We start from the raw sequence: 27090 nt of genomic DNA, 5'->3' as shown, positions 1-27090 counted from the left end.
AGCACCAGGCTGTTCCCCAACACAAAATGGGATCAACTGACACCTAACCAGGGGGAGACAGCCTGAAGCCAATCAATGGGCCCAAGGAAGGGAGAGTTGGATTCTACACCTCGAAGAGATTCCCAAGGACAGACTGGCCGAACCTACTGTCATGTCAGCCATCCAGACAGTAGTATGAAGAGAACTATGTTGCAGCCTTGCAGATCTCCATTGGAAACTGCTTGCAAGTCAGCCACCAATGTTGCCATAACTCTGACAGAATGAGCCTTGACATGACTCAAGATGTAATCCTACCTGGGCAAACCAGAAGGAGATGCAATCTGTTAGCCAATTAAATAGTGTGTTTGGCAACAGCAATTCCCAACCTATTCCTATCAAAAGAAATGAAAAGTTGGGTGGACTGTCTATGGGCTTCTTTCTGCTCCAGATAGAAGGCTAAGGCTCTCTTGCAGTCCAAACTGTGTAGTGCTTGTTCACCTTAATGCGAATGGGGCCTGGGAAAGAACATTGGCAAGGCGACTGACTAAGATGGAAATACGTCACCACCTTAGGCAGGAACTTAGGGGGCATACGCAGGACCATCCTGTCATGAAAAACTTATTGTAAGGTGGATAAGTCACTAAGGCCTGGAGCTCACTGATCCTGCTTGCTGAGGTGACAGCCACCAAAAATATGACCTTCCAGTCAGGTACGTTAGGTCACAGGAACGTAGCAGGTCAAAAGGTGCTTTCATCAGCTGAGCGAGCACTATGTTGAGATCCCAAGACAGCAGGAGGCCTTAGGGGATGCTTCAACTGAAGCAGGCCCTGCAAGAAGCATACAACTATAGACTGTACAAAGATGGGCGTACCATCTACACCATGTTGGTATGTGCCAATTGCACTCAGATGAACTAAGGATTGCTGTTCAAGCCAGCCTCAGATAGGCGGAGGTGGTAATCAAGCAGCTTTTGTGTGGAGCAGGAGAACTGATCCAGGGCCTTCTGCTCACACCATACGGAAAACCTCCTCCACTTCAGTCCATAGGACTTTCCGGTAGAAGGCTTTCTGGAATCCACCAGGATCAGAGACACATCCTCAGAGAGATCGAGCAGTTGTAGAATTAACCTCTCAACATCCAGGCTATGAGCGACAAAGTTTGGAGGTTGGGCCCCAGCAAAATGCCTCTCTTGAGTGATGAGCTCTGGGGAAGTCTCCAGACTGATCAGTTTCAGGATGTGGAAACCAGACCTGTCTCAGCCAAATGAGGGGCTATGAGGATCATAGTCCCTTTGTCCACATGAAGCTTAGAGAGTCTTCGCTACCAAGAGAATCTGAGGATTGGTGGACAGAAGACCCTTGCCCCAATGGTGGGCAAAATTGTTAGAGGCTGGTCTGCTGTGTTCTGTACAGGGAGCAGAACAGAGTCACTTTTTTGTTGCAAGGGGACACACACAGATCCACATCTGGGTTCCCCCTCAGAGGTGGAAGATCTGGCTCGTTACCCCCTGATCCAGAGAGCACTTGTGGAGTCTGAAAGCACTACTCAGTCTGTCCACTATCACGTTCTCTGATCCTGCCAGAATCATGGCCCTGAGCACCATCCCTTGGGGCAGTGCCCAGGACCATATCTGGACCGCTTCCTGACACAGGAGGTATAAACCCGTGCCTTCCTGCTAGTTGATATATGACATGGCTATTTGGTTGTCTGTCTGGATCAGGACAACTTTGTTGGACAGCCAATCTCTGAAAGCCCATAGCATTTACCTGATTGCCCTGAGCTCCAGGAAGTTGATTTGACAACGTGCTTCCTACATGGGCCAGAGTCTCTAGATGCGAAGCCCCTCTAAATGAACTCCCCACCCCACGGTGAATACATCCACGGTGAGGCCAATTTGGGTAAGGCGACTTAGAAAGGATATTCCCTATTCCAAATTTGAGAGTTCCCACCACCAGGACAAAGAGTTCTAAGGAGATGGGGTGATTCGGATGTGATCCTGGAGGCTCTGCGTCGCCTTGGTCCATTGGGCTCTAAGCATGTGCAAACGTGCCAAGGCAGTAAATGGAGGGTTGCAGCTATGTGACCCAGCAGCCTCAACTTGTGCCGAGCTGACACTTGCTGGCTCTGTTGAATCCCTGCCACCCATGGATGTCAAGGTGAATTCCCTGGACCTTGGCAGGAAGACCTTTGCCTGAACCAGTTCTAGCAGGGCTCCTATGAAGTCTAAGTGAGGTGACAGGCTGAGATGGGACTTCAGCTAGTTGATGACTAACTCTAGTGACTCCAACACCTGGATGGGGTGGGGGGGGGGGTGGTGGCATCAAAGTAAACTTACCGAAGATGCTGGAAAACCAGACTAAGGAGCCTATGGGGTGGGGGGGCACTGAGAGGGAACTGGCGATAGACTGCGAAAAAACTAAAAAAAAAAAAAAAAAAATTTGGTGAAAAGGTTTTCCAAGGCAATTTCCAAAGAAAAAGCCACAAGCTCACAAAACTGAGGTGAAAGCTCCATGGAAAAAGACTGAAGAAGGACCCCGCATGGACATGTGGTATAGGCATGCTCAGTGTGCCAAGTCAAAGTTCCAGAAACTTCGACATAAGTTTTCTGTGCCAGGCTCCATCCGATGTCACCCATGTGTGTGGACTATCATTCTGCTTGTCCTAGAAGAAACTGATCTGGTTTTCCAGGTTAACTGGACCACCATGAAAATTGTACATGAGCTTTCAAGAGGCCATCCACTCCTTCACATGTTTTCTCTGTAGAAGTGTTCATTCTAGACCAATTAATCATATAAGGATCTCCAGAAGATTTAATTACTTTCTATAAGGACAACCTACATTATTTGAAGGAAGTTGGGTAAGAGGAGGCCACAGCTAGCAGATCACAGTCCCTGTAAATATCTGATCTCCATTCTGCACACAGTCCAAAGAACATCCAAACCTGTATCTGAATCGAGAGCCCAGGCGAATGAACCCGGATCGGCTGGAGCTCTTCTGGACAGGCCCCCGGAGACGGAAGAAGGCATGATGTTCTACAGCACATTTCCACAGATGTTTACAAGCTTTGGGATGTTCCATGCGGAACACAAAAGTGTGTTCCTGCTCCTTGCCCTGCAAAGACCAAAAGCAAGAACTACCACTATAGAATATTCCAGTGAGTCAGGGAACAAAGCATTTGCATCAAAATCCAAGGCAAGATCTACAAAAGGCTACCTTTGATCTCAACACCCTATCCAGGATGTTGTGCAAAGATCCAGTTTTTTTTAGACTATTATTCATGCATAGATGAATTCTAGATCAGGAGTTCTCAACCCAGACTTCAGGACACACCTAGCCAGTCAGGTTTTCAGGATATCAACAATGAATATGCATGACAGATTTGCATACAAGGGAAGCAGTTCATGCAAATCTTTCATGCACACTCATTCTGGATATACTGAAAGCCTGCCTGGTATGTCTCAAGGACTGGGTTGAGAATCCCTGTTCTAGATGAGTGGTTCTCAACCCAATCCTCAAAAGTATAGGAACATAAGATATCTCATGTTGGGGCAGTCCATGGACCATCAAACCCAGCATTCAGGTAGTGGTCAGTTTGGGACACAAGTACTCAGAAGATCCCAACCGGTAGATGCCAAAAAGTAGATCTATTTCTCATTGCTTCCTCTCAGGGCTAGGCAATGAATATTCCCATGTCTACCCAGTTATAATTGTTTATGGACTTGTGATTTGTTTTAAATCTGTTAGTTAGCTTCATGGCATGTCCCCTTGTTTTAGTATTATTTGAAAAGTAAATGACCATTTCTTAGATACTTGTTCCACCGCACTCATGATTTTATAGAACAGTCATATCCCCCTTCTCAGCCATCTCAGCCATCAACAGCTTAAACTTGGTCCTCAACGCCTCTAAGACAGAGCTTCTCCTCATCTCCTCAAACGATAACAATATCTCCCAACCACCACCACTAAACTCTCACATCACCTGTAAGAAGGTTAGAGATCTTGGGGTGATTTTAGACAACCGACTAAACCTAAGGAAAATGGTCAACACAACAACTAAAGACTGCTTCTTCAGATTACAGGTCCTAAAACGACTTAAACCACTCCTATTCTTCCATGACTTCAGGACAGTTCTCCAAGCGCTACTGTTCGCCAAAATAGACTACTGCAGCGCCCTTCTACTAGGACTCCCCAAATCCACTACCAAACCTCTGCAGATGATTCAAAATGCGGCAGCAAGATTGTTGACCAGTACCAACCACTGCGAACACATCTCACCCATACTCAGGAACCTTCACTGGTTACCAGTGAATTTCAGAATTCTATACAAATCAATCACCTTAATCCACAAAACCATCCATCATCAACTTCAACTTGACCTGGAAATACCATTCAAACTCCACTCCTCTAACAGACCAACTAGAGATATTTACAAAGGCACTCTCAATGTCCCCCCCACTAAAGCCACACGCCTCGCTACGACCAAAGACAGAGCCTTTTCGATAGCAGGCCCATCTATCTGGAACAGCATCCCATCAAATCTCAGACTGGAGCCTTGCCTTTTAACTTTTAGAAAAAGACTTAAAACCTGGCTCTTTCACCAAGCCTTCCCTGAACCACCAGTCAATTACTAGTTGGCATTCATTCCTACCCGGTCTGACACTCTGTCTTCTCGTATAAAATGGACTCTGAGACGTTCAGGTTATAGCACTGTAAGTTTTTTTAATTTGTTCATTCTATGGTAACAACACTTTACCGGCCTTTCTTCTTTCCAGCTTGTTGTAAGCTTCCAAGTTCTCTCCCCCTGTTGATTGTAACTTTGACTTATTCCTACCTATTGTTATCTTTCGTTTACTTGAATTATTACTCTAGTTTTCCCTTTGTTAAACTGTAAACCGATCCGATATGGTTATTTACTATGAAGGTCGGTATAAAAAACTGTTAAATAAATAAATAAATAAATCTTCTCCAATTTGAAGAGCCCTAACCTGTTTGGCCTTTCTTCTACCCTCCCTCCTTTATCACTTTCGCTGCTCTTCTCTATACTTTTCTAGTTCTGTCCTTTTTAAGATGGGGAGAATAGAAATGCATGCAAGTCTCAAGGTGCGGTCGCACTATGGATTGCAAGAGGCATTATGATATTCTGTTTAATTTCTATTTTTCTCGAAATAATTCCAAATATTTTGTTTGCTTTCTGAATGCTGCTGCACAATGAACTGAGGATTTGAAATACTGTTCACAAGAACTTCAAGATCTTTTTCCTGGGTGTTCATTTCTAATACGGAATCCAGCACTGTACGCCTGTTGGGATTACTGTTCCCTATGGGCTGGATTTTCAAAAGGTTACACATGCCAGCCTATTTTTTTTTATGTATTTGTTTGTGATCCACACTGAATAATATGTAATAAATAAAATGTTAGCACAAGCAGTCTTGTTCTACCCTAGTTAAGATGGAGACCCTTCCATTAGTTTTTCTCCCCCAGAATATTCTGCAGTTAAATCTAAAGCCCTCTTTGCTAAAGCCCTCACCTTATCTATCCATTGAGACTCAAAACTCAGCCTGCTTTTGGGGTACTGCACTTGGAACAGGAAGCATTTCTGAGAATGCAACCCTGGAGTTTCTAGATTTTCAGTTTCCCTCCTAAATTTAACTTCTAGAATCTCACTCCACCTTCCTATGCTGTTGGTACCCACAAGTACCAAAAAAGCTAGCTCCCCCACCCCCTCAGTGTAACAGCTTAGTCTGAGAAGTGTAACCCTGAGGCCAGTTATACGGTTTCCAAATGGAACAGTGGTGGAGCATCTTCTGCCTGTGATGGCCACCTTCCCCTCAGGTTGAATCATCAAGAAGCGCTTAGGTAATAGGCCCTGAATCAGGACAATGCAGGAAAGCAGTAAGAAGCACAAATGAACATTGGAAACAGGAAGACCAGATGAAATGAATCAGTATATGCAAAAAAGCAAGGAAGACACTGCAGTCAATATAGTGACAAATTCAGGAAGGACAACTTTGGCAAAAAGGCCATAGAATGAAACCTGGAAATTATATTTGTCCAGGCAGGAAACAAGATGGCCACCAAAAGAAGTGACGGTCAAGGGGCTGGGAGGACTGAACAGATACGTCCCAAAGCCCAGAGATGCGCCTGCTGGCAGGAAGAAAGAACTGCCTATCAGTGTCTCACACCCAGCACACTCTAAAATCTTATTTATGTGACGCATGAGATATGCTACTTTTGCACCAGTCAACCAAGTTACCAAGCAATCTTCATACCCAGCCAGCCTTCTACATTTCCAATGACTGAATTACCAACTACAACTGCAGTCTTAACCATTCATCTTGGGCGCACAACCCTGGACCAATATCCTTTGTGCGAGAGGAGAAAGTGCAGTTGCTTACCTGTAACAGGTGTTCTCCTAGGACAGCAGGATGTTAGTCCTCACATATGGGTGATATCCATCTGATGGAGCCTGACACGAAAAACTTTTGTCAAAGTTTCTAGAAGTTTTGACCAGCAGACTGAGCATGCCCAGCCTACCATCCACGTGTCAATGCGAGATCCCCCTTCAGTCTCGTAACAGATGAAAATATGAGCAATAAAAATAAAACAAACTGGATGGAGAACCCAACTCCATGGGGAGGCGGACAGGATTCCTGAGGACTAACATCCTGCTGTCCTAGGAGAACACCTGTTACAAGTAAGCAACTGCGCTTTTTCCTAGGACAAGCAGGATGTTAGTCCTCACATATGAGAGAATACCAAGCTCCAGACTGTCCCTGCAACCACAAGGTAAGGTTTTGCTCCCTGGTGTCAGGGGCAGCCAAGCAATGAGCCGCAAACGTGTGACGAGAACTCCAGGTTGTGGCCAAGCAGATTTCGATGACTGGGACTGCACGCAAATGCGCCACCTTCGCCATAGCCCACACAGAGTGAGCCTTTACTCTGCCAGCTAGTGGAAGGCCTGCCTGCGCATAGAAGATGATGCAATCTGCCAGCCAGTTCGACAAAGTCTGTTTACCCACTGCCACTCCCAGCCTGTTGGAACCAAAGGACACAAAGAGCTGGGTGGGTTGTCTGTGGCCGGCAATGCGATCCAGGTAGAAAGCCAAGGCTCTTTTGCAGTCCAAGGTATGAAGAGCCTGTTCCCCCAGGTGGGAATGAGGCCTCGTAAAGAAGGTGGGTAAAACTAGGGACTGATAGATATGAAAATCAGTTACAACCTTGGGCAGAAACTTCGGATGAGCATGCAAGACCACACAATCATGAAAGAGCCTTGTGTATGGGGCGTAAGTAACCAGAGTCTGAAGCTCACTGACTCTACGAGCCAAAGTATTTGCCACCAGGAACATATCTTTCCAGGTGAGGAATTTCAGGTCGCAGGATTGCAGCGGCTCAAAAGGAGGCCACATGAGCTACGCCAGGACAACACTGAGGTCCCAAGACACAACCGGAGGCCGAAGAGGGGTCCTTCAGCTGGAGGAGACCCCACATGAAATAGCCCACTAAAGGTTGGACTGAAACGGGCGTGCCAGTGACACCTCGATTGTACACGCTGACAGCGCAGAGGTGCAGCCTGACTCAGCTAGTCTGAAGCCCAGACTTGGACTGGTGCCACAGGTTGTCCAACAGCCGGGGGAGGGGGCATGAGAAAGGATCTAAATCATGACCTGCACACCAGATAGAAAACCTTTCCACTTCAAGCTGTAGGACTTCCTGGTAGAGGGCTTTCAAGATGCCACCAGGACCTGGGAGAGACAGTCTGAGGTTTGGACGGCACAGAGTGCCCCGAATCTGCGAAATGAGATAGGGCACTGTCCCCAGCCAGATGGGTGCCTGCACAGACAGGTCCTGCAGAAGCAGGAACCAGACCTGTCGGGGCCAAGAAGGCACCACAAGTATCATGGTCCCCCTGTCCTGCTGAAGCTTCAGTAGAGTCCTCAAGAGGAGCAGCAGAGGGGGATACAAGTACACCAGGCACCTTCCCCAGTGGAGGGAAAAGGCATCGTAGGATGGATGGATGGATAGATGGATGGATAGATGCCCCCCCCCCCCTGACACCAGAGAGCAAAACCTGATCACTTTGTGGTTGTGTGGGAAGGCGAAGAGATCCACATCTGGCGTACCCCATTGGTGAAATAGCTCGGCTGCTACCTATGGGTTGAGGGACCACTCGTGTAGCTGGAAGAAGCAATCCACTAGCATGTTGAGATGGCCTGGCAGGTAGGTTGCTCGCAGAGACATTCCCTGTGAAAGGGCCCAGGGTCCATACCTGTACCGCCTCGTGACAGAGGAGGAACGAACCTGTCTCACCCTGCTTGATATACTACATTGCAACTTGGCTGTCCGTCCACATTAGGACATCCTTGGACGACAACTGGTCTCTGAACGTCCCACAGAGCATACTGACTTGCTCGAAGCTCCAAGACGTTTACCTGAAAGCGGGCTTCGGAGGCTTCCAGAGACCTTGTGTGTGAATACCGCTCACATGGGCTCTCCAGTCTTGAGGGGAAGTATCTGTGGTGAGAATCACCTGAGGCGGAGAGGGATGGAAGGGAAGTCCTTTTTCCAGGATGGAAAGATCTTCCAACCAGGATTGACACATTCTTAGAGGGTTCGTAATTGCGACAGGAGCCTTGAAATCCTGGGAAGCCTATTGCCACTGGGACTGTGGGGTCCATTGGGCTCTCTTTATGCAGACACGAGCCAGAGGGGTCACATGGACGGAGGTCTCCAGGTGGCCCAGCAGGTGGAGTAGAAGGCGGGCTGGCACTCTCCATCTGTTCCGGACAAGGGTAGCCAGCGAGGCAAGGGTGATCGCCCGGTCTCTGGGCAGAAAAGCATTCGTCGGCACCATGTCCAGCCTGGTGCCTATGAAGTCCAGCAGAGGAGATGGGCAGAGATGAGACTTGGGGAAGTCTACAGCATCTGCAAAGTCAGGGCCAGAGTATGCAAGGCTCCGGAGCAGGAGTTGCTCTTGACGAACCAGTCATTCAGGTAGGGGAACACATGCACCAAGTGACGCCTGAGGTAGGTGGCTACCACTGCTAGGCATTTGGTAAAAACACAGGGGGTCAATGCCAGCCCGAAGGGCAGCACTTTGTACTGGCAATATGCTTTCCCCACCACGAAGCGAAGGAACTTCCAGTGGCTGGGGGGACAATTGCAATGTGTGCGTAAGACTGAGATAGAGGGAGCAAAGCCAGCCTCCTCCTTTGAGGAGCGGGATCAGCATGCCCAGAGACACCATCTTGAACTTTTCTCTTACGAGAAACTTGTTTAATGCCCGGAGGTCGAGAATGGGGCGCAAGCTACCATTCCTCTTCGGAACGAGGAAATACCTCGAACAGAACCCTTGACCCTGCTGATGGCGAGGGACTGGCTCCACTGTGCCTGCTACAAGGAGAGTAGAGAGTTCTGTCTGAAAAATGACCAGTTGGACAGATGAATCCCATGATTGACACGGGGGAGAGGTCTCTGGGAGTCAGCTGAAATTTAGACTAGCATTGACGGATAGAGAGGACCCAGCGGTCAGACATGATCTCGTCCCAGTGACAGGCAAAGCTCATGAGCCTGCCTCCGACTGGGTGATCTGATGTCAGGGGTTCGGTCAACTGACTTCCACTCCCTAGTTGCCGGTCAAAAGCTCGTGGCCGGGGCACCGGCTGGGGTTTAGGCGCTCGCTGTTGTCGAGGACGGCCCCTGGGACCGGTGTATAGCGTACAAACCCAGGAGGCTAGAGGATATTTCCTCTGCCAGTAAAAGGGCTTCTGGGAACCCGGCCTGGAGGATTTTCTGGCAAAGTATGGGCCTTCAGAGGCACTAACGGACAGCTGTTGAAGGATATGATATGATGATCCTTCAATTGGGCTACCGCATCCTGGACCTTATCTCCAAAAAGGTTTTCACCTGTGATGGGGAGATCAGCTAGCCTATCTTGGACCTCCGGCTGGCGGTCAGAAGTCCTGAGCCATGCCATTCTCCTGGTGCCAATGCCCATCACCGCTATGCAGGCCACTGTTTTGAAAACATCGTAGGTGGAACACATCTCATGCTTTCCCACTTCAAGACCCAGCAGGGTAAGGATAGAGAGGGCCTCTTGCTGCTGAGGTAGTCCCTCTGCAAAGTCCTGGACCCATTTCCAGAGATTGCGGTTATATTGGGTCATATAAAGCTGGTAGACTGATGCAGACCACCAGATTGGCGCTTTGGAAGACTTTCCTGCCCAGGGCATTGAGCTCCCTGTGCTCATGTCTCGAAGGGGCGGAGGCATGGCTGCAAGAGCACTGGGCCTTTTTTCAAGGCAGACTCCATGACCACAGACTGGTGGAAGAGATGCCATTTCTCAAACGCCATGGTCTGCTGCACCAAGTAGGTGGCGTCAGCCTATTAACAGGGGAGATAGAAATGGGGTGTTCCCACATGCAGAGGTCATCGTCCTTGAAAATATCGTGGATAAGAACCACCACAATCTCCTTGGGAGTGTCGAACTGCAGTACTTCCATCATCTTATGTCACGCATCCTCCTCAGTAAACAACTGAAAGGGAATGGCTTCAGCCATGGCCCTGACAAACCCCGCAAAGGACAAGTCCTCGGGGGGGGGGGGAGGGGGGGTCCCGAATAATCAGAGGACAACTCTGTGAAGTCATCACCCCAAGGGTCGTAAGGCCCTTCCCTCCTCACTGGGACCAGGATGCCATGGGTAAGGTCCATGAGGGGCATCAGTCCTAGCTCCGAAGGCTTCGGAGGCCTCAAGGGCACCATGGGAAACGACTGTTCCCCTGGCATCAAGGGGACTGGAGATTGCGGGAGGCCGGAAGGACCCGGCAAGGGCTCATGGAACCAGGGTCTGGGAAACACGGTACTGGCTGTATCTTCCTCCTCAGAGGACCCGAAAATCGGGATCGCTCTAATGGAGGGCATCAGTGGCTGCTGGGGAACTGAATGTCCCTCAGCCACCAGCTACAGCAGAAGGGTGCCCAGAAGGACATCCAGACACTCTAGTAAGGGTGCTAACATTGAGGATGGAGGTTCGGGCACCGGTATGGGGGCCGGTGGCATCAGCAGCTCCATGCTCTGGAGAGCCTGTGGTCCAATTCCTCCTGGAAGTCCGGAGTGGCCAGGACTGATGGAGGGGGGTGAGGTGTCAGTGCCCAGCACCTTTGTCAGTTGGGAACGCCTAGAATTACCAGGGGCATCGGAGGATGGGGCCTCCGATGGCCGATGTCACTTCAGTGGCAGCTCAGCAGCTGCTGATGCTGCCCCAGAACCAGAGCCATGTGTCGACGGCGACCAGTGGCGATGCTTGCGGGATCTCTTTCGTTGCTTGCCTCAGTCTTTCCCTGGCACCAAAGAAGAGAAAGAGCCCAATGTCCGGGAGAGCGGTGAGACCATTAAGGATCTATCACAGTCCCCTTGATCCTTGGCGGTACTGGCGAGAGGAATAGCCAGGGGAAGTGAGTCAGAAGGCTTCCCACAACCTCTCAACATCTCTGGGACCGACGCAGGAGTAGAAGGAGCAGCTTCGGGGGCCCCGAAAAGTTTCTCCATCTTTTTGAGGCATGCCTGATGCCCTTTGGGGGTCATCTGATCACACAGACAGCATTCACAGAAGTCGTGTGAGGCCTCCAGGCCGAGGATGCAAACTTCATGCAGATCCATGATAGACATGGTCCACACGCACTGGAGGCACTGATGAAAACCAGCGAACGCCATGAAAAATACCCGGAGTGCGGTCGATGGCTGGTAGTTAACGCAAGGCGAGAGTTTGGAATCAACCACAAAGTTGGAAAAAAGGCAAAAGAAAAACCTACCACACTGAGGAGGCACAGACCGCGAAGGGGGACCTGACGAGGAGATAGGCAGAAACCCGAAAATCGAGAAAAAAAACCCAAGAAAAATGGAAAGCTCCAAGATCAAGAGGCAACTGCACCATGGAAGAGAATGAAGGGGGACCTCGCGTGGATAGTAGCAGGCTAGGCATGCTCAGTCTGCTGGTATATTTAAAATCTTTCCTATACCATCACTAAGATATATACCATTGCAACGGTTTACATATAGGTACATAAAAATAAGGTAAGTGATTGTGTACTATAGTACATTCTAATAGGTGCTAAAAGGTTTGGTTACAATATATCATAAAAGGGGCACAATAGTTGGGTAGTGTAAGTTTTGTCTAGGTGTACCATTGGTACTCTACAATCGATAATACTTATGTTTGTTATGAGCTTTAATAAAGTTATGTCATTATGTTAAGAAAAGAACATAAGAAAATGCCATACTGGGTCAGACCAAGGGTCCATCAAGCCCAGCATCCTGTTTCCAACAGTGGCCAATCCAGGCCATAAGAACCTGGCAAGTACCCAAAAAAAGTCTATTCCATGTTACCATTGCTAATGGCAGTGGCTATTCTCTAAGTGAACTTAATAGCAGATAATGGACTTCTCCTCCAAGAAGTTATCCAATCCTTTTTTAAACACAGCTATACTAACTGCACTAACCACATCCAGAGTTTAATTGTGCATTGAGTAAAAAAGAACGTTCTCCGATTAGTTTTAAATGTGCTACATGCTAACTTCATGGAGTGCCCCCTAGTCTATTATCCGAAAGAGTAAATAACCGATTCATATCTACCCGTTCTAGACCTCTCATGATTTTAAACATCTCTATCATATCCCCCCTTAGCCGTCTCTTCTCCAAGCTGAAAAGTCCTAACCTCTTTAGTCTTTCCTCATAGGGGAGCTGTTCCATTCCCCTTATTTTGGTAGCCCTTCTCTGTACCTTCTCCATCGCAATTATATCTTTGAGATGCGGCGACCAGAATTGTACACAGTATTCAAGGTGCGGTCTCACCATGGAGCGATATGTTGTGAGATTATTGCTGTGTGCTTGTGTTTTTTGCACGTTCCTGTATGTCAAAGCTTCTAGAAATTTAGACAAAAACGTTTTCCATGCTGGGCTCCATCAGATAATGTCACCCACATGTGAGGACCACCATTCTGCTTGTCCTAAGAAAAGGCAAACTGGAGGGCATTTTCTAGTCACAGATCGCTTCCTGTCATATCAATATGAAGGTCTCCTTTCAGGTGACCTTGCTCCTATCAAAGAAGCGACTACACGAAGAAGATGATCAGTAAACACCAAGGAGGTTATTAATATTTCGTAGTAAAACCCCGACTCAGAGTCTCGCTCTGTTGAGCTGCTTCAGGGGCTGTTGAATAATGAAACCGATGTTTGCCTGTACACAGCACCTCATGCGGATGTAAGGTCCTTATATTCCACTAAATAACTTTTTAAGCAAGTTTTTGAAAAAGCTGGAGGTAGTCCATTAGGTGTCCATACAAATTCCTTGCTATGAGACAGATTCCTGCAAAAAAGTGTCCTGCAACCACTGTAAGCCAACCGAATATGTATTTTTGCAGGAATCTAAGTCTTTTTACTACGAAATATTAAACTTCTTGGTGTTTACCAATCTTGTTTGTGTGGTCGCTACTTGCAATACTGGATCGGTTTCCGGTTTGTTTCTTTGGACCTTCCCTATCAAAGAAGTACAGGAGCTGCCATTCTATCAGGCCGATGCAATATAGTACACTCAGCCGAGCACATGACACTACACATGCTTAGATGCACATTCAAAACCCCTTATGCAATAAGGAGATTAGCGCATCCAAAACCTGCACAGCTAATGGCACTCATCACATGTAAATTCATGTTGATGAGGCTATTAGAGATTACCCACTTATGGAAAAAAAAAAAAAAAAAAAAGCGTGCGCTCCAGGTGCACATTTTTGTTCAAAATTTAATGCCTGTCCTGGAGCAGGTGTTAATTCTTGAGGAGCCTCTAAAATTAACAGAAAAGCAGAAAATACAACTGTTCTGTAGTTCCTCCGATCTAATATTGTGGTATTAAGTCTGAGGAACCGAAAAAAAGAGTAAGGGGAAAAAAAATTTTTTAAGTTGCTGGCAGTCAGGTTAGGAAAATGGATGCTTGTAAAACTGAGTATCCATTTTTCCTAGCCCGCACAGACAGCCAACTCTCCTGGGTGCCCGATGCAGAGCTGGAACTAGGGGCACACAATTTCCCGTAGCACCTCCTTTTTACCGCAGCAGCCCATTTAAATATTAAATTGAACACCCGGGAGAGTGGGCGCAGATATTGCATTGGCCTGAAAGTCCCTGAAGATCTTGTCTGTTTGCTTCAGCTCTGCCAGGTCTGCTGCTGGCCTCCAGAGACTGAACTTGTTCTCAAGTGAACCAGGAGTTCTTTGCACAGGGTACACACACACAGTCTCTCACGTTGAACACCCAGTGTAAAAAAACTAGATAGTCCCTATCTCACTGCTGGACCTCTGTATCTTACAGTTTTTGAGTTGTTAAAGTAATTTAAAGCTGTTTAAGGAATGGGTATGCTTAATTAAATTAAGGTATTTTGTTAACTTATCAATGATCAGCAACTCAATTGACTTATGAAAAATATTGCCTCCTAATTGGGGTTAGAATCTATAACACCAAACAATGCGACTGTAGTGGGTGGGAATCAAATCACTGATTATTTGTCCAGGAACCAGTTCATATACTTTCTCAGAGCAAAGCACACAGGATTAATTCAAGCTTGCAAACTACTTTTCCCAGCAAACAATATTCATACACAGTATTAGCTTAACCCTCAAACATTTTTGCAATATATGAAACATGAACTTTCCCCAGCAAATCATTACTCAAGTCCTGATCACCCACCAGCTTCTGCCTTCAGCATTCTTTCAAGCAATCTGGCTTTCCTGACATAAGCAACTAATATGCATGAGAGATTTGTCTGTACTGCCTGCATGGTTTGCAAAACTCAGGCATATTCATTGTGGATATCCTGACGACCAGACTAGTTGGGTAGTTCAGGATTGGGTTGAGAACCACAGCTCTAGAAAAGCACTAACACTATTTTACAGGCACCTACAGGACGGGAGGGACGTCCCAGACAACATGGCTAATTCAGCTGCTTATCTACGTGAAAAAACTTTTGATACTAAGTAAAATATATACAGGGCCTGCCACTAAACCAATTCCCAATTCACCCAAACTTACAGGCTCTTTGACAGAAAGTTTTCCGTGATAGGGCTCCTTCCAGTGACATCACCCATATATGAGGACTATCATCCTGCTTGTCCTGGGATAATGGCTGCTCTCAAGGGTAATTGCCAGGTTCTTGTGGCCTGGTTTGGCCTCTGTTGGAAACAGGATGCTGGGCTTGATGGACCCTTGGTCTGACCCATCATGGCAATTTCTTATGTTCTAATTGCTGAGTAGCTGCTTAAAATTTTGTTTTTACATAAGAACATAAGAAAATGCCATACTGGGTCAGACCAAGGGTCCATCAAGCCCAGCATCCTGTTTCCAATAGTGGCCAATCCAGGCCATAAGAACCTGGCAAGTACCCAAAAAAAGTCTATTCCATGTTACCATTGCTAATGGCAGTGGCTATTCTCTAAGTGAACTTAATAGCAGGTAATGGACTTCTCCTCCAAGAACTTATCCAATCCTTTTTAAACACAGCTATCTAACTGCAACAACCACATCCTCTGGCACAAATTCCAGAGTTTAATTGTGGGCGTCGAGTAAAAAGAACTTTCTCCGTTAGTTTTAAATGTGCCCATGCTAACTTCATGGAGTGTCCCCTAGTCTTTCTACTATCCGAAAGAGTAAATAACCGATTCACATCTACCCTATCTTCTTCAGCTGCGCGCGGCGGCCCTTAGCTGCAACAGAGGGGGAGGAGCCAGCCCGGCGAAGGAACCATGCGCCGGGCTGGGCAGCAGCAGCAGTCCAGCAGGAAGGCCAAGAAGGCTGCCTTCCAACCGCAGTAGCCTCCGGCAGGACCCGACGCTCCGGGTGAGAAATTATTGCTACGGCTGTCGGCCCGACCCAGGTCGCGACTCGCTGTGGCCGGCGGCCATGACACCTAGCCCTGGTCGCGGGCCACCGCGACTGGCAACCCTAACATACCCCCCTCCTTTAGGCCTCTCCTTAGAAGGCTTGGGTTTTCCAGGGTGTGCAGCATGAAAGTTCGTGAGAAGATACTTGTCCAGTATATTCTTAGCAGGCTCCCACAAATTCTCCTCAGGTCCGAATCCCTCCCACGCTAGAAGGTATTCCCAGGTTTTTCCTCGTTTTCAGACATCCAGAACCTCCTGTACCTGATAGATAGTACAGTAATTGATAACGTTTGCAGGATTGTTACTTGGTACACAAACTTCTGAAATATTAGTCAGTACAGAACAATCCGATTTTATAAACGTGTGGTATGTACAAGTACCCGCAGTATCATGACATACCATCTATAGCATTTAAAACATTAAATGGAGAAAGACAGCTGATACCTGTACAGTAAACAGAGCACGGTTTGTTCCAAAACACTATTAACTGGAAACTCATTATCTAGAAAGTGTCATGGTTCCTGCATTGTGATTTATTATTCTGAAAAACAAAAAAAAAACTTTTATACAGCATGCAGCTGCTCCTAAAGCATAGCATATCATGCACTCATCTTGACATTCCAGATGGTAGGTTTTAATTTACTGCAGAACTTTGTGTGTCATTGTGATGAATACATTTTTAGATTATGCATATCACCTTGTGTATCCCTTAGTGCTTTGGTGTAAGCAATTCACAAATCTGTAAATTGCTTATACCAGATAGAAATCCATAAAAACTCATTATTCAAAATTCTTTCAGAAAACTTCCATTTTACATGGAAAAAAAACCCTCTGTAATCCAGAATTACCTTGGTCTCAACCATTTTGGATAAACTGCGCTTTTACTATACTATAAGAACTATTTATGGTATAAATACCACCCCCCACAAAAATTCTGTATCAGGATAAACACCTGTTTTAGGACTGCCAGAAATACAAGCTCTCTGCTGTATAAAATCCTGTTCTACGTCTTTATAAAACTGATCTATAGGTGCCTAGTAACAGTTACGATTTGCTTAATTCTTTTTTGGTGCTGAAAATTTCAATATTTACTTTACATGGGTCACTTCTAAAAACAGAAGCACTCTGGCTTACTAAAATTTCAAAAGGATGTTCTCCCTGAGCTGAGGAAGCAATATTTATTTAACATTTTTCTATACCGTGCGTTTGGTTGGAACAGTCACACGGTTACATTAAGGCACATAAAATGAGGCTAATGTATCTTAAGTTACATAGGTGCCATTTTAGGGTCGGTAACAAAGTTTGCAAATGATATTAATTGGTAAGTGTAATGAGTCATTTCCAATTCACATTTTAACAGTTTAGGTTACTAAATTACCTTTATCATTGTACTTTCACCCTTTTGTTGAGCTTTAAAAGAATGAAACTTAATCTGATTAAAAATTACACACATTGATTTTGGTTATGTGTTTGTTGTTCAGTTGTTTGTACCTGTTTTCCCCTTGAGGTACTATTCTTTCTCTTTTGGTAAGCTAGTTTAAAATATCTGATAATTGTGTCTTCAATGAAGAACCACCTGCAGGCATAGACAGAACCCAAAGCTTTCATTGGAACAAGATAAATGCTCTTAAAAAGGACAAGAAAGCTAAAAAGGAGGAGTTCTGGCAGCTGCAGAGGAATAGGCGTTCAACAAAGATTGCAAGAGTCCACTGAAACTCAATAGCCCCTGACATTGGTTTAAAAAAGGTACTCTAGCTCAGTTAAGGAAAAAAAAACAAAAACACACACAGCATTACACATTCCCAAAGTAAAAAAATCTCTTAGACTGAAAGGAAAATTGGTTCTTACCTGCTAATTTTCGTTCCTGTAGTACCACGGATGAGTCCAGACTCCTGGGTTTTGCCTCCCCACCAGCAGATAGAGACAGAGAAATTTTGACTGACTCTGCCCTATACCCCCAGGTGCCACCTATAGTCCCCGTCAGTATTACACTGTATCAAAGCAGAACATTTATAAACCATAACTCAGAACATCCTTAATTTTCACACACTACCTGGTCACTAACCCCAAGAAGGAATAGAACCCGGGAAACTGACAACTTTGAAAACTGAGAACTTTTAAAAATAATCCGCAGAACATAAAGAAGTACTGAATGAAATAATCTGTAGAATATAAAGAAGTACTGAACAAGCTGACTCTCCGTTATCTCATACTGAAAAGGGCAGGACTCTGGACTGATCCGTGATACTACAGGAACGAAAATTAGCAGGTAAGAACCAATTTTCCTTTCCCTGTACGTACCCAGATCAGTCCAGATTCCTGGGATGTACCAGTGCTCACCTACATGGGTAGGACCCTGAGAGTCCTGCTCGGATCACACCTTCACCAAAAGAACCAAAGCCTGGGGCCTGGACATCCAACCGATAATGCCTAGCAAAGGTGTGTGTAAAGATTTCCAAGTAGCCGCCCTACAAATTTCTTGTAGTGAAACTTGACACTCCGTTCATGAGGTTGCCTGCGAATAGATAGAATGCGCTCGAAGTCTGACTGGAAGCAGACAGCCATGAGTCAGGTATGCCAAACCAATAGCCTCTTTCAACCAGTGAACAATCGTCCTAGACGCCTTATGTCATTTTTTGGGGCCACTCCACAGCACAAAACGATGGTCCGACATACGGAAGCTATTTGTAACCTCCAGATAACTCAACAGCACTCGACTCACATCAGGTTTCCCTCAGATCTCTAGACTGGGAATCAGAGCGGTCCAAATCCAGAAAGGATGGAAGTTCTACCACTGATTCAAATGAGACTACACTACTTTTGGGAGAAAAGAAGGCACCGTCCGCAAAAGAGACTCCTGCATCTGTAATCCTCAAAAAAGACTCTCTACAGGACAACGCCTGACGTTCCAACACCTGGCGAGCTGAGGAAATAGCCACGAGAAAAACCACCTTTAATGTGAGATCTTTGAGCTCAGAAGCTCAAATGGCGCCACATACAAAGCTTTGAGAACAAATTTAGGCTCCATGATGGACAAGGATTCGTACCGGAGGACGCAAATGTTTCACCCCTCGGAGAAAAACGCTCCATGTCCGGATGTGTGGCCTAAGGCTACACTGCGTATTTTACCACGGAAACAACCCAGGGGCCGCCACTTGCACCCTTAGAGAACTGCACGCTAAGCCTTTAGCCAAGCCGGCCTGTAGGAAGGACAAGATATCAGACATGGATGCACAAGCAGGGACCAGCTCATGCTCCATACACAAGACTCAAAAACTCTCCACACCCTAACATAAGCCAGGGACGTAGAGGTCTTCCTCGATTGCAGAAGGGTAGCTACCACTGCGTCTGAATATCCCTTATCCTTTAGCCGTCGCCTCTCAAAAGCCAGGTCACTAGACAAAAGCGATCTGACTCTTCCAACAAACAGGCCCCTGACGCAGAAGATTTGGAGATCCCGAAAACCTCAGGGGCCCACCCACTGTTAGGTTGACTATATCCGTAAACCATGAACGTCTTGGCCATTCCGGGGCCACCAGGATCACCTCCGGATGAGCCTCTATATGCCGTAGAACCGTGGCTATCAGAGGCCAGGGCGAAAACACATACAGCAGGATGTTCGTCGACCAGGAAAGAACCAGGGCATCCACCTTTTCTGCCCCGGGCTTTGGAGTTCCGAAACGTTGCCATCAGGTATACACTTGGCATGGACCACCTGTCGCATATGAGACTGAACGCCTCCTCAGAGCTCCTACTCTTCGGGATCGCGACTGTTGCGGCTGAGAAAATTGGCTTGAACAATGTTGACCGTAGCGATGTGAGAGGCTGCAATGCTGACAAGATATTGCTCCGCCCACTCGAACAGCTGAGCTTCGATAGTCACCGGCTGGCTTTTGGTTCCTCCTTGGCAACTAATATAAACCACCGCAGTCGCATTGTCGGACAGAACCCTGACAGACTTCCCCTGCAGCAGGAGAACCAATAAAGTTAAGCACACCGCTCTGGTCTCCAGACTGATCGACCACTGGGATTCTTCCGTTGACCACTGACTCTGCACCAAATTTTCCTGATAAACTGCTCCCCAGCCGGAGAGACTGGCATCCGTAGTGACTACCATCTAAACTGGAACTTCCAGGGGCACACCGCGGCTCAAGTTGTCCGAGAGGAGCCATCAATCAAGACTGGAATGTGCAAAGTCTGGAAGAGGAAGGTGAAATTGCTTGGACACCGGGCTCCAACGGGAAAGCAATGCTGGCTGCAGAGGTCTCATATGAGCAAGAGTGGAAGCCATCGAACCGAGGACCTGTAAATAGTCCCAGACTCTGGGAGGATGCTTGAACAACAAATCCCGAACTTGTCCCTGCAGCTTGATGATGCAGTGTCTGGTCAGAAAAACTCTCCCCTGTAGCGTGTTGAACAGGGTTCCCAGGAATTCCAAGGACTGGGAGGGAGCCGGGTGGTTCTTGGCAAGGTTGATCCCACAACCTAGCGATCGCAATAGCTGAAAAACTCTGTGCACTACTGAACAGTAGAGAGACTCAGACTTCACTTGAATCAGCCAATCGTCCAGGTACGTATGAACCAAAAATCCTTTTTACCGCAGTTGTGCCGCCACCACAAACATGACTTTGGTAAAGGTCCTGGGTGCCATGGCTAGCCGGAACGGCAGAGCGTGAACTGAAAATGATCTCCCAGTGATCTCCCAGGATGGAGAACCTCAGGAATCTCTGGTGGTCGGCTCGGATAAAAATGCGCAAGTACGCTTCGGTGAGATCCAGAGACGCTAGGAATTCCCCCCCTTGTGCACCGAAGCAATGACCGACCCTGGAGTCTCCAAGAGAAACCCGAAGGCATCTGTTAACCCTAAGTCGGGAATGGCCCAGAAGGTGCCCTCTTTGGCACCAGGAAGTAAAGGGAGTAGCGGCCTTTTGCTGTTCCACGGGAGGAACTTAAACAATGGCTCCAAGTCCGAAAAGGTGCTGTAAAGTGTCCCGCACTGCCCGACGCTTTTCCTTGTACGAGCATGGGGAAACAAGAAACAGACAGTCTGCCTCCTACAACCGGAATGGACCACCCTCATTTCATTGTGAGGATTTTGTACCTCCTGCAGACCGGGGTGGGGGGGGGGGGGGTGTCCCAGTCCCACCGAAGCGACGCCCACGAAAGGACAGACCAGGACTGTTGCCTGGCTGAAGTCTGCCTAGATGAGGAACCAGACAATTATGAAGACCATAACCTCCAATTCCCCTGGAAACGGGTCAGAGGAGGAAAGGAGCCTCGTCTTAGGCTTATCCTCCAGTGGCCAATGGACCATGTTCCCCTCCAAGGACTGAATCAGATCTTGCAAATCCTGTCCAAAAAGTAGTTTGCCTCTGAATGGCAGAGCCCCCAACTGAGGTTTGGAGGAGGCATCTGCAGACCATTTCCACAACTAGAGTAGTCTGCAGGCAGAGACAGCTGAAACCATAGATCGAGGCGAAGTATGTAACAGGTCATACAGGACATCTTCACTCTACTCCACAGCAGCTTCAAAGCGTCCTGCCTGAGTAGCCTGCTCCGCTGAAAGAGAAGAATTACTCCGCAATTGTTGGAACCAACGAAGGCCTGCCATCAAGGAGAAGCTGCTGTGCAAGGCAGCCTGCACTCCCAGCGCAGACACCTCAAAATATTCTCTTGAGCTGGACTTGCAGCTTACGATCCTGGAGATCTCGAAGTGCCGTTGCGCTCGACACCAGGATTGTGGGGGCCTTGTGGTTACTGCTCACATCGCCGCATCCACCTTGTGAACTCAAAGAAGGTCCAGGGCTTCCTCTGGTAAAGGACATAACTAATCCATACCTTTACTGACCCTTCAACCCCAAATCTGGGGTGTCCTGTTCCCGAAACAGGACATCGGTAACAGAGATGAAAGGAAAGGACCTGATCAGCCTACGAAGACCCAACAACCGGGAGTCTTCCCAAAGAGCCTCAATACCCAATTCCTCTAAGAGTCCAGGAATGGGCAGGCCCAACTCGTCTCCCCTGAAGAGACTGACCACCTCAAGGTCATCACCGTCCATCCCATGTGAACTTGAATGGTCTGGGCCACAGTCAGGAACTGCCCCCTGTGGGGGCATGCCCCTCAACTCCGGATCCTCCATTCAGAATCCATCGAGGAGCCGTCACCCCCCGGACGGGATGCCGCAGTCCAAAGGGGGTGCTGCAGTCTTGGGGCACCCCCTTGTCTCGGGGGTTCTGGGCCACTCAGGTCCCTGAGCCCCTGATATCAAAGAAGCGGCTTCTGGACATCTCTTGACAGCCTTGCGGGCCTTAAAGGCCTTGAAGAACAATATTATAAAGTCTGAGGAGAAAAAGAGGATAAAGAGGAGACAGCAGCCCCCTCAGGGTTCTCCTCAGTTGCGTTTGCTGAAATTTTTGTTGGCCCACCCCGCGGGGGCTGCCAGAAATGGTGATAGAATAGGAGACTCCCCCCCCCTCCCCCAGCCACGTAAAAAATAAATGGGAAAATAAATTCGCCAAAATGGTGCCATTTGTCGCGCTGAGCGGGAATGGGTCCGGGGAACTGCGCCGCAGCCGCCAGACCCTCTCAGACTCTCAATGTTGCTTTAAAACTGTGATTCCGGTGGCTCCTGACGTTCCCTCCCCCTTGGGGAGGCAGGCAGAGAATAGGCCATCCCTCAAGATGTGCGCGCCACAGGCCGCACTGGCCTCAACGGAGCTGACTGCGATAGGGAGAACGGCAGGAGAAAGGCAATCCATTCGTGGCTTACCCACCCGGAGTACAACCAAGGGAACGATCCCGGTCAGCGAGCAACTCTGATTTACTTTCAAAAGTTTAAAAAAAAAAAGAGTGTATACTCAGGTCTTGTGCCTCCAGGGTTGAGTGAGCAGGGCTCCCCGGTATCACCCCAAACGCCAGGGGTCGGAGTGGTAGACAGGGTCCTCAACCCCCACTCTAACGGCCTCATGTACCAGGGAGATGCTCCCCTCAGGACCTGCCAACCCCTTGGGAGGCTCAAGAGGGTGCCCTGTGCTTGCTGAGTTTCTTCCTTTTCTTAGCTAAAAAAACCCAAAAAACAATCTGACTAACCACCTCCACCATCTGCTGGAGACAGAAATACTGACGGACTGAAAGTGGTACCTGAGGGTATAGGGCAGAGTCAGTCAAAACTTCTGTCTCCATCTGCTGTTGCGGAGGCAAAACCCAGGAGTCTGGACTGATCCTGGTACATACAGGGAACACATGTTTTATGACTCAAGTTGGCCTGCAACAAGATAAGTTACCTAGCATCATTCCAAAACCCTGCATAGAGACTTGGAGGGGAAAGGAGAGGAATCTGGGAAGTGACCTCACAGTTGTTCTTAGTACATCTTAATTTAGAGATTTCTACTTCTCAGGGTGTTTATTGCTATATTTTAACACTATACTCCTCCTGGGGGCTCTTCAACCTCATTTTTAATCAGCAAAGTTGAAATGCCTCTAAGAGCTGACACACTGAACTTTTCAAAGCAGCTTTGACAGCTGGTAAGTTTCTCTTCCACATACTTTCCCTTCATCCCCATTCCTTCCCACACACAGGCACAACTCAATCAGTGATGACATTCAGGTTGATGAAAACAAACACAAATTGAGGATAGTTAACTGGGAAGCATGGAAACAAAGGCTGCTTATTCAGTCAAGTCTGTTTCAATGGAACAGGGTAAGAAGGCCACAGGAGCCACTTCTACCAGATCACAGAATTAAGGAGCTACTCAGAACCAAAAGGTCTTGCATGCAACGTGCACCCAAAATGGCCTGAGAAATCATATGATTACTCTGAAGCCAGTACCCAGAGGCTGTTGATCTAAATCATTAGGACTATCATGGGAGGTGTAAAATAGTAAGGAATAAGGCTAGACAGATGACAGAGGCGGAGCTTCAAAACTGGCTTTCCAAAATGACTTGCACTCAAAATTTACAGAATGCAAATTCTGCAAGTGATATTCATGCTTAAACCCCCCTCCCACCACACACAGGTAAGGTGCTAGAAATCCAGGTATTCCTTCATCCCTGTTTGGTTTTGGGGTTTTTTGGTTTTTTATTTAATTTTTAAAGCAAAGATCGAATCTGCATTTCTTTGTGCAATTTCTCAACCTGCTTTTAAAACTAATCTTTTTTGCTAACATGATCTGGGATGCTGAGCTACTAAACCAGAGCTATGAGTAACCCCAGTAGTTTTTTCTGGAGCTCCTGGCCGTTGGCTCTCTTTTATTCATATTTGCCTCCCCCTTCCCTCACCTCACCAAATGCTAGGACTCAAGTTCTTGGCCAGGGAAGGAGCCTGTCAAGGAATTCTTCACTAAAACTGAATCTCGCAGCATCACTCTCCTGGCAGCCAGAGGTCCCTTCACTTCCATAGCATCTGCTCAACCATTATCAGGTATTTAAAAAAAAAAACATTCATTTTAGAGGTTTGTGCAGCTAACTCCCCCCCCTCTCTCCCACCCTGAACAGTACACCCACCTGCTCATCATCTTCTACCACCACCAGGGTAAGTTTGCTCTTCTTAAAATCCAGCCTGGTGATTTTAGGCCTTCAGTGAACATGACAAAGAAAAATTAAAATGTACAGAAAGGTAAAAGCATGCATGTAAATACATATGGCAGACTCTATAAAAAAAAACCCTACTATACTCTGACATATCTGGAGCTTCGCTTTAAATCAGTACTTTTAAATTAATTTCATAAAGTTACACTCAAAACTATACAGAACAGCAGTATCGAGCCAAACTACATTTATACAATTCTCGGTGTAAGCACTTGCACAAGATTAGTTTTTGTTAATCACACTAAACAGCACATCTCATAAGGTTAAAAATCACTGAACCAAGACGTGCTACCACTTACCACAAGGACAGAAATAAGTGGTTACAGCTAAGGACACTACCCTTAATCAGGTCCTTTTTTGGGATAATGAAAAAATACAAATACATTTGATTCACGACATTTATAAAAATATATTATGAATACTCAATGTTAATATATATGAAAACCAGATCGCAGAGGGGTCTGAGTGGGAGGGGTATATGAAGATTAGATTTGGGATCCAAACTGAAATACTGGAAAGCGTTAAAGGATCAAGAAACTTGGCAGAATACAACTCAGAACACTGCAGGAAAAACATTGAATTACATGCAGCAGCACTTTTTCCAACACCCTCTTTTCCCTGGATTTTTTGCTCTTTGCTTTGTGACCGTCCTGTACCTCCTGCCAGGATCTCACCTCTGGCTTCTAGGTTCAATCAAGAAATCTTCCTACAGTGACTTAAAATGAAAAAAAAAAAAAAGTGAGGGGCAAACAAACTCAATTGCATGTCAATATACCACAAGGGAGACCAGAAATCCTGGAATCAGAAGATTCAAAAGTTAAAAAGGACAATTCATAAGATAAGCTCTGCTCTAGAACAGGAATAAAGTTTAGCTCATACTGGAAGCTGTAATATAATATAGGAAGACCAGAAAGAAAATCAGAATATTCTACAAATGCTTAATGCCAGAAATCCTGTTTTGCTCCATAATTCACATGTTCTCAATGCTTGGGCATAGGTCAAGGTAGAACAGGTATCTTCTAATGCAGAGCACAGCAAAGGTTCACATACCTTGTTAAAGTATTTTAACAAGGTATGTGAACATGCCAGGTTCCCTTCTTTGGTACAGACACATGCATAGTTACAACATTCATTAACTGACTATGTGTACAATACATACATCATTAACATTAGGGACAGAATAGTGTCAATGGCAAAGCAGCTTTAAACATGCTCTGTGTCGTCAAAATGTGCTCCGACTTCTCTGAACTGGCCCCTTTTCTTAAGGTGGTAAAAAGAAAAAAAAGGATTGATTTTAAGTTACTGGAGGTGTGGAAAGCACAAGAAGCGTGAGCCACGGGTCAAGCAGTGCTCTTTATGTGGCAGAAATCTGACAAATTGGATGGGGTGAGGAGTGAGATATGGTGTGGGAAATTAGGATGAAAATAGATTGGCATCACTGAACAAGCTACACCAGATGCCAAAGCAGAGGTGACCAGTCTACACTAACTCTGCACTGGGTCGCAGCATCCCACAATGAGGCTAGGCTTAACGCAAACTTTAAAATGAGCAAAATTCTCTGTAACATGGTAGCAATAAGTGGAAATAATTTAATTCCTGGTGTGCATGCTTTACTGGCATCAACACTGCACAATGCTGAAGAAATGAGCTCCTTGCCTGCAGGGCCGGTGCAAGGGTATTAGGCACCCTAGGCAAACTTTACAGCCTGGGGCCCCTCCCCCCACCTCCCCATTCACAATTTTAAATTATGCATTTATAACATTTTACATGAAAAATGACATCCTGAGGTAAATTTAATATACAAGTTGTTGTGATAATTTCATGCACTGTTGTGATGCCAACAAGAAAACGTTGCATCTTGGAATTCATATGGCATCATACTTATGATATATTTCGGCATGGTCCTCCCATATCACAGTACTATCTGCCAACACTCAAAGAATAACAACCCTACCTATGAAAAACCCTACCTATGAATCTAAAATATCAATACACCTCCTATCAGGAAAACAGAACAGCCAAGCTACTACAGATTCCTACAGAGAAACCACATGCTAAAAGAATGCTTCATCTCAGTCTTTGCATGCAGAACACAAACCCTCACCAAATACAGAATAAAGCCACATAAAGTATAAATAGAAATGTGCAGACAAAAACTGATCTGTAAAATGCATCATGCCAGAATCTATACAGTATAACAATGGAAAAACAAATTTCACCATTCCTCGTGAAACAAATCGATAAAATCAAGATTTATTTATTTATTTATTTAACACTTTTCTATACCGACCTTCATGGTAGAGACCATATCAGATCGGTTTACATCGAATTGGGGAACTGAACCAAGAACAGTAACCAAAAACAATAGGTTGAGCATGAAAAAACAAAGTTACATTTAACAGGGAAATTAAACTTGGAAGCATAGGCTGCTGGAAGGAAGGAAAGGCTTGAGATAACGGAGGAATTATTAGTATAAACAAAGCAGAGTCAGGGGGCTCTTATTCTGGACATGGGTAATATGGAGATCCATTGCTCCTGAAGGAAGTTCTGTCGACTATTGTGTGTCATGGGTATCTGAGAAGGCTATAAAAGATATATAAATC

At 46.4% G+C, this 27090-nt stretch overlaps 1 protein-coding gene across 4 annotated transcripts in view; it reads right to left on the bottom strand.

Moving 5' to 3' along the window:
* EPB41L5 (erythrocyte membrane protein band 4.1 like 5) overlaps positions 1–27090 on the bottom strand; it is a 327612-nt gene that overhangs the window by 137756 nt on the left and 162766 nt on the right. For all 4 annotated transcript variants that reach the window (XM_029605154.1, XM_029605157.1, XM_029605155.1 and 1 more), the window contains 2 exons: positions 24404–24473; positions 2921–3090 (listed from right to left, as the gene is read on the bottom strand). In XM_029605154.1, the coding sequence (XP_029461014.1) occupies positions 2921–3090; positions 24404–24473 (240 nt within the window). The remainder of the gene's footprint in view (positions 1–2920; positions 3091–24403; positions 24474–27090) is intronic.

This window comes from Rhinatrema bivittatum, chromosome 6 (genome assembly GCF_901001135.1).
Source record: "Rhinatrema bivittatum chromosome 6, aRhiBiv1.1, whole genome shotgun sequence".
NCBI lineage: Eukaryota > Metazoa > Chordata > Amphibia > Gymnophiona > Rhinatrematidae > Rhinatrema > Rhinatrema bivittatum.
This window is presented reverse-complemented; position numbering and strand designations above follow the sequence as displayed.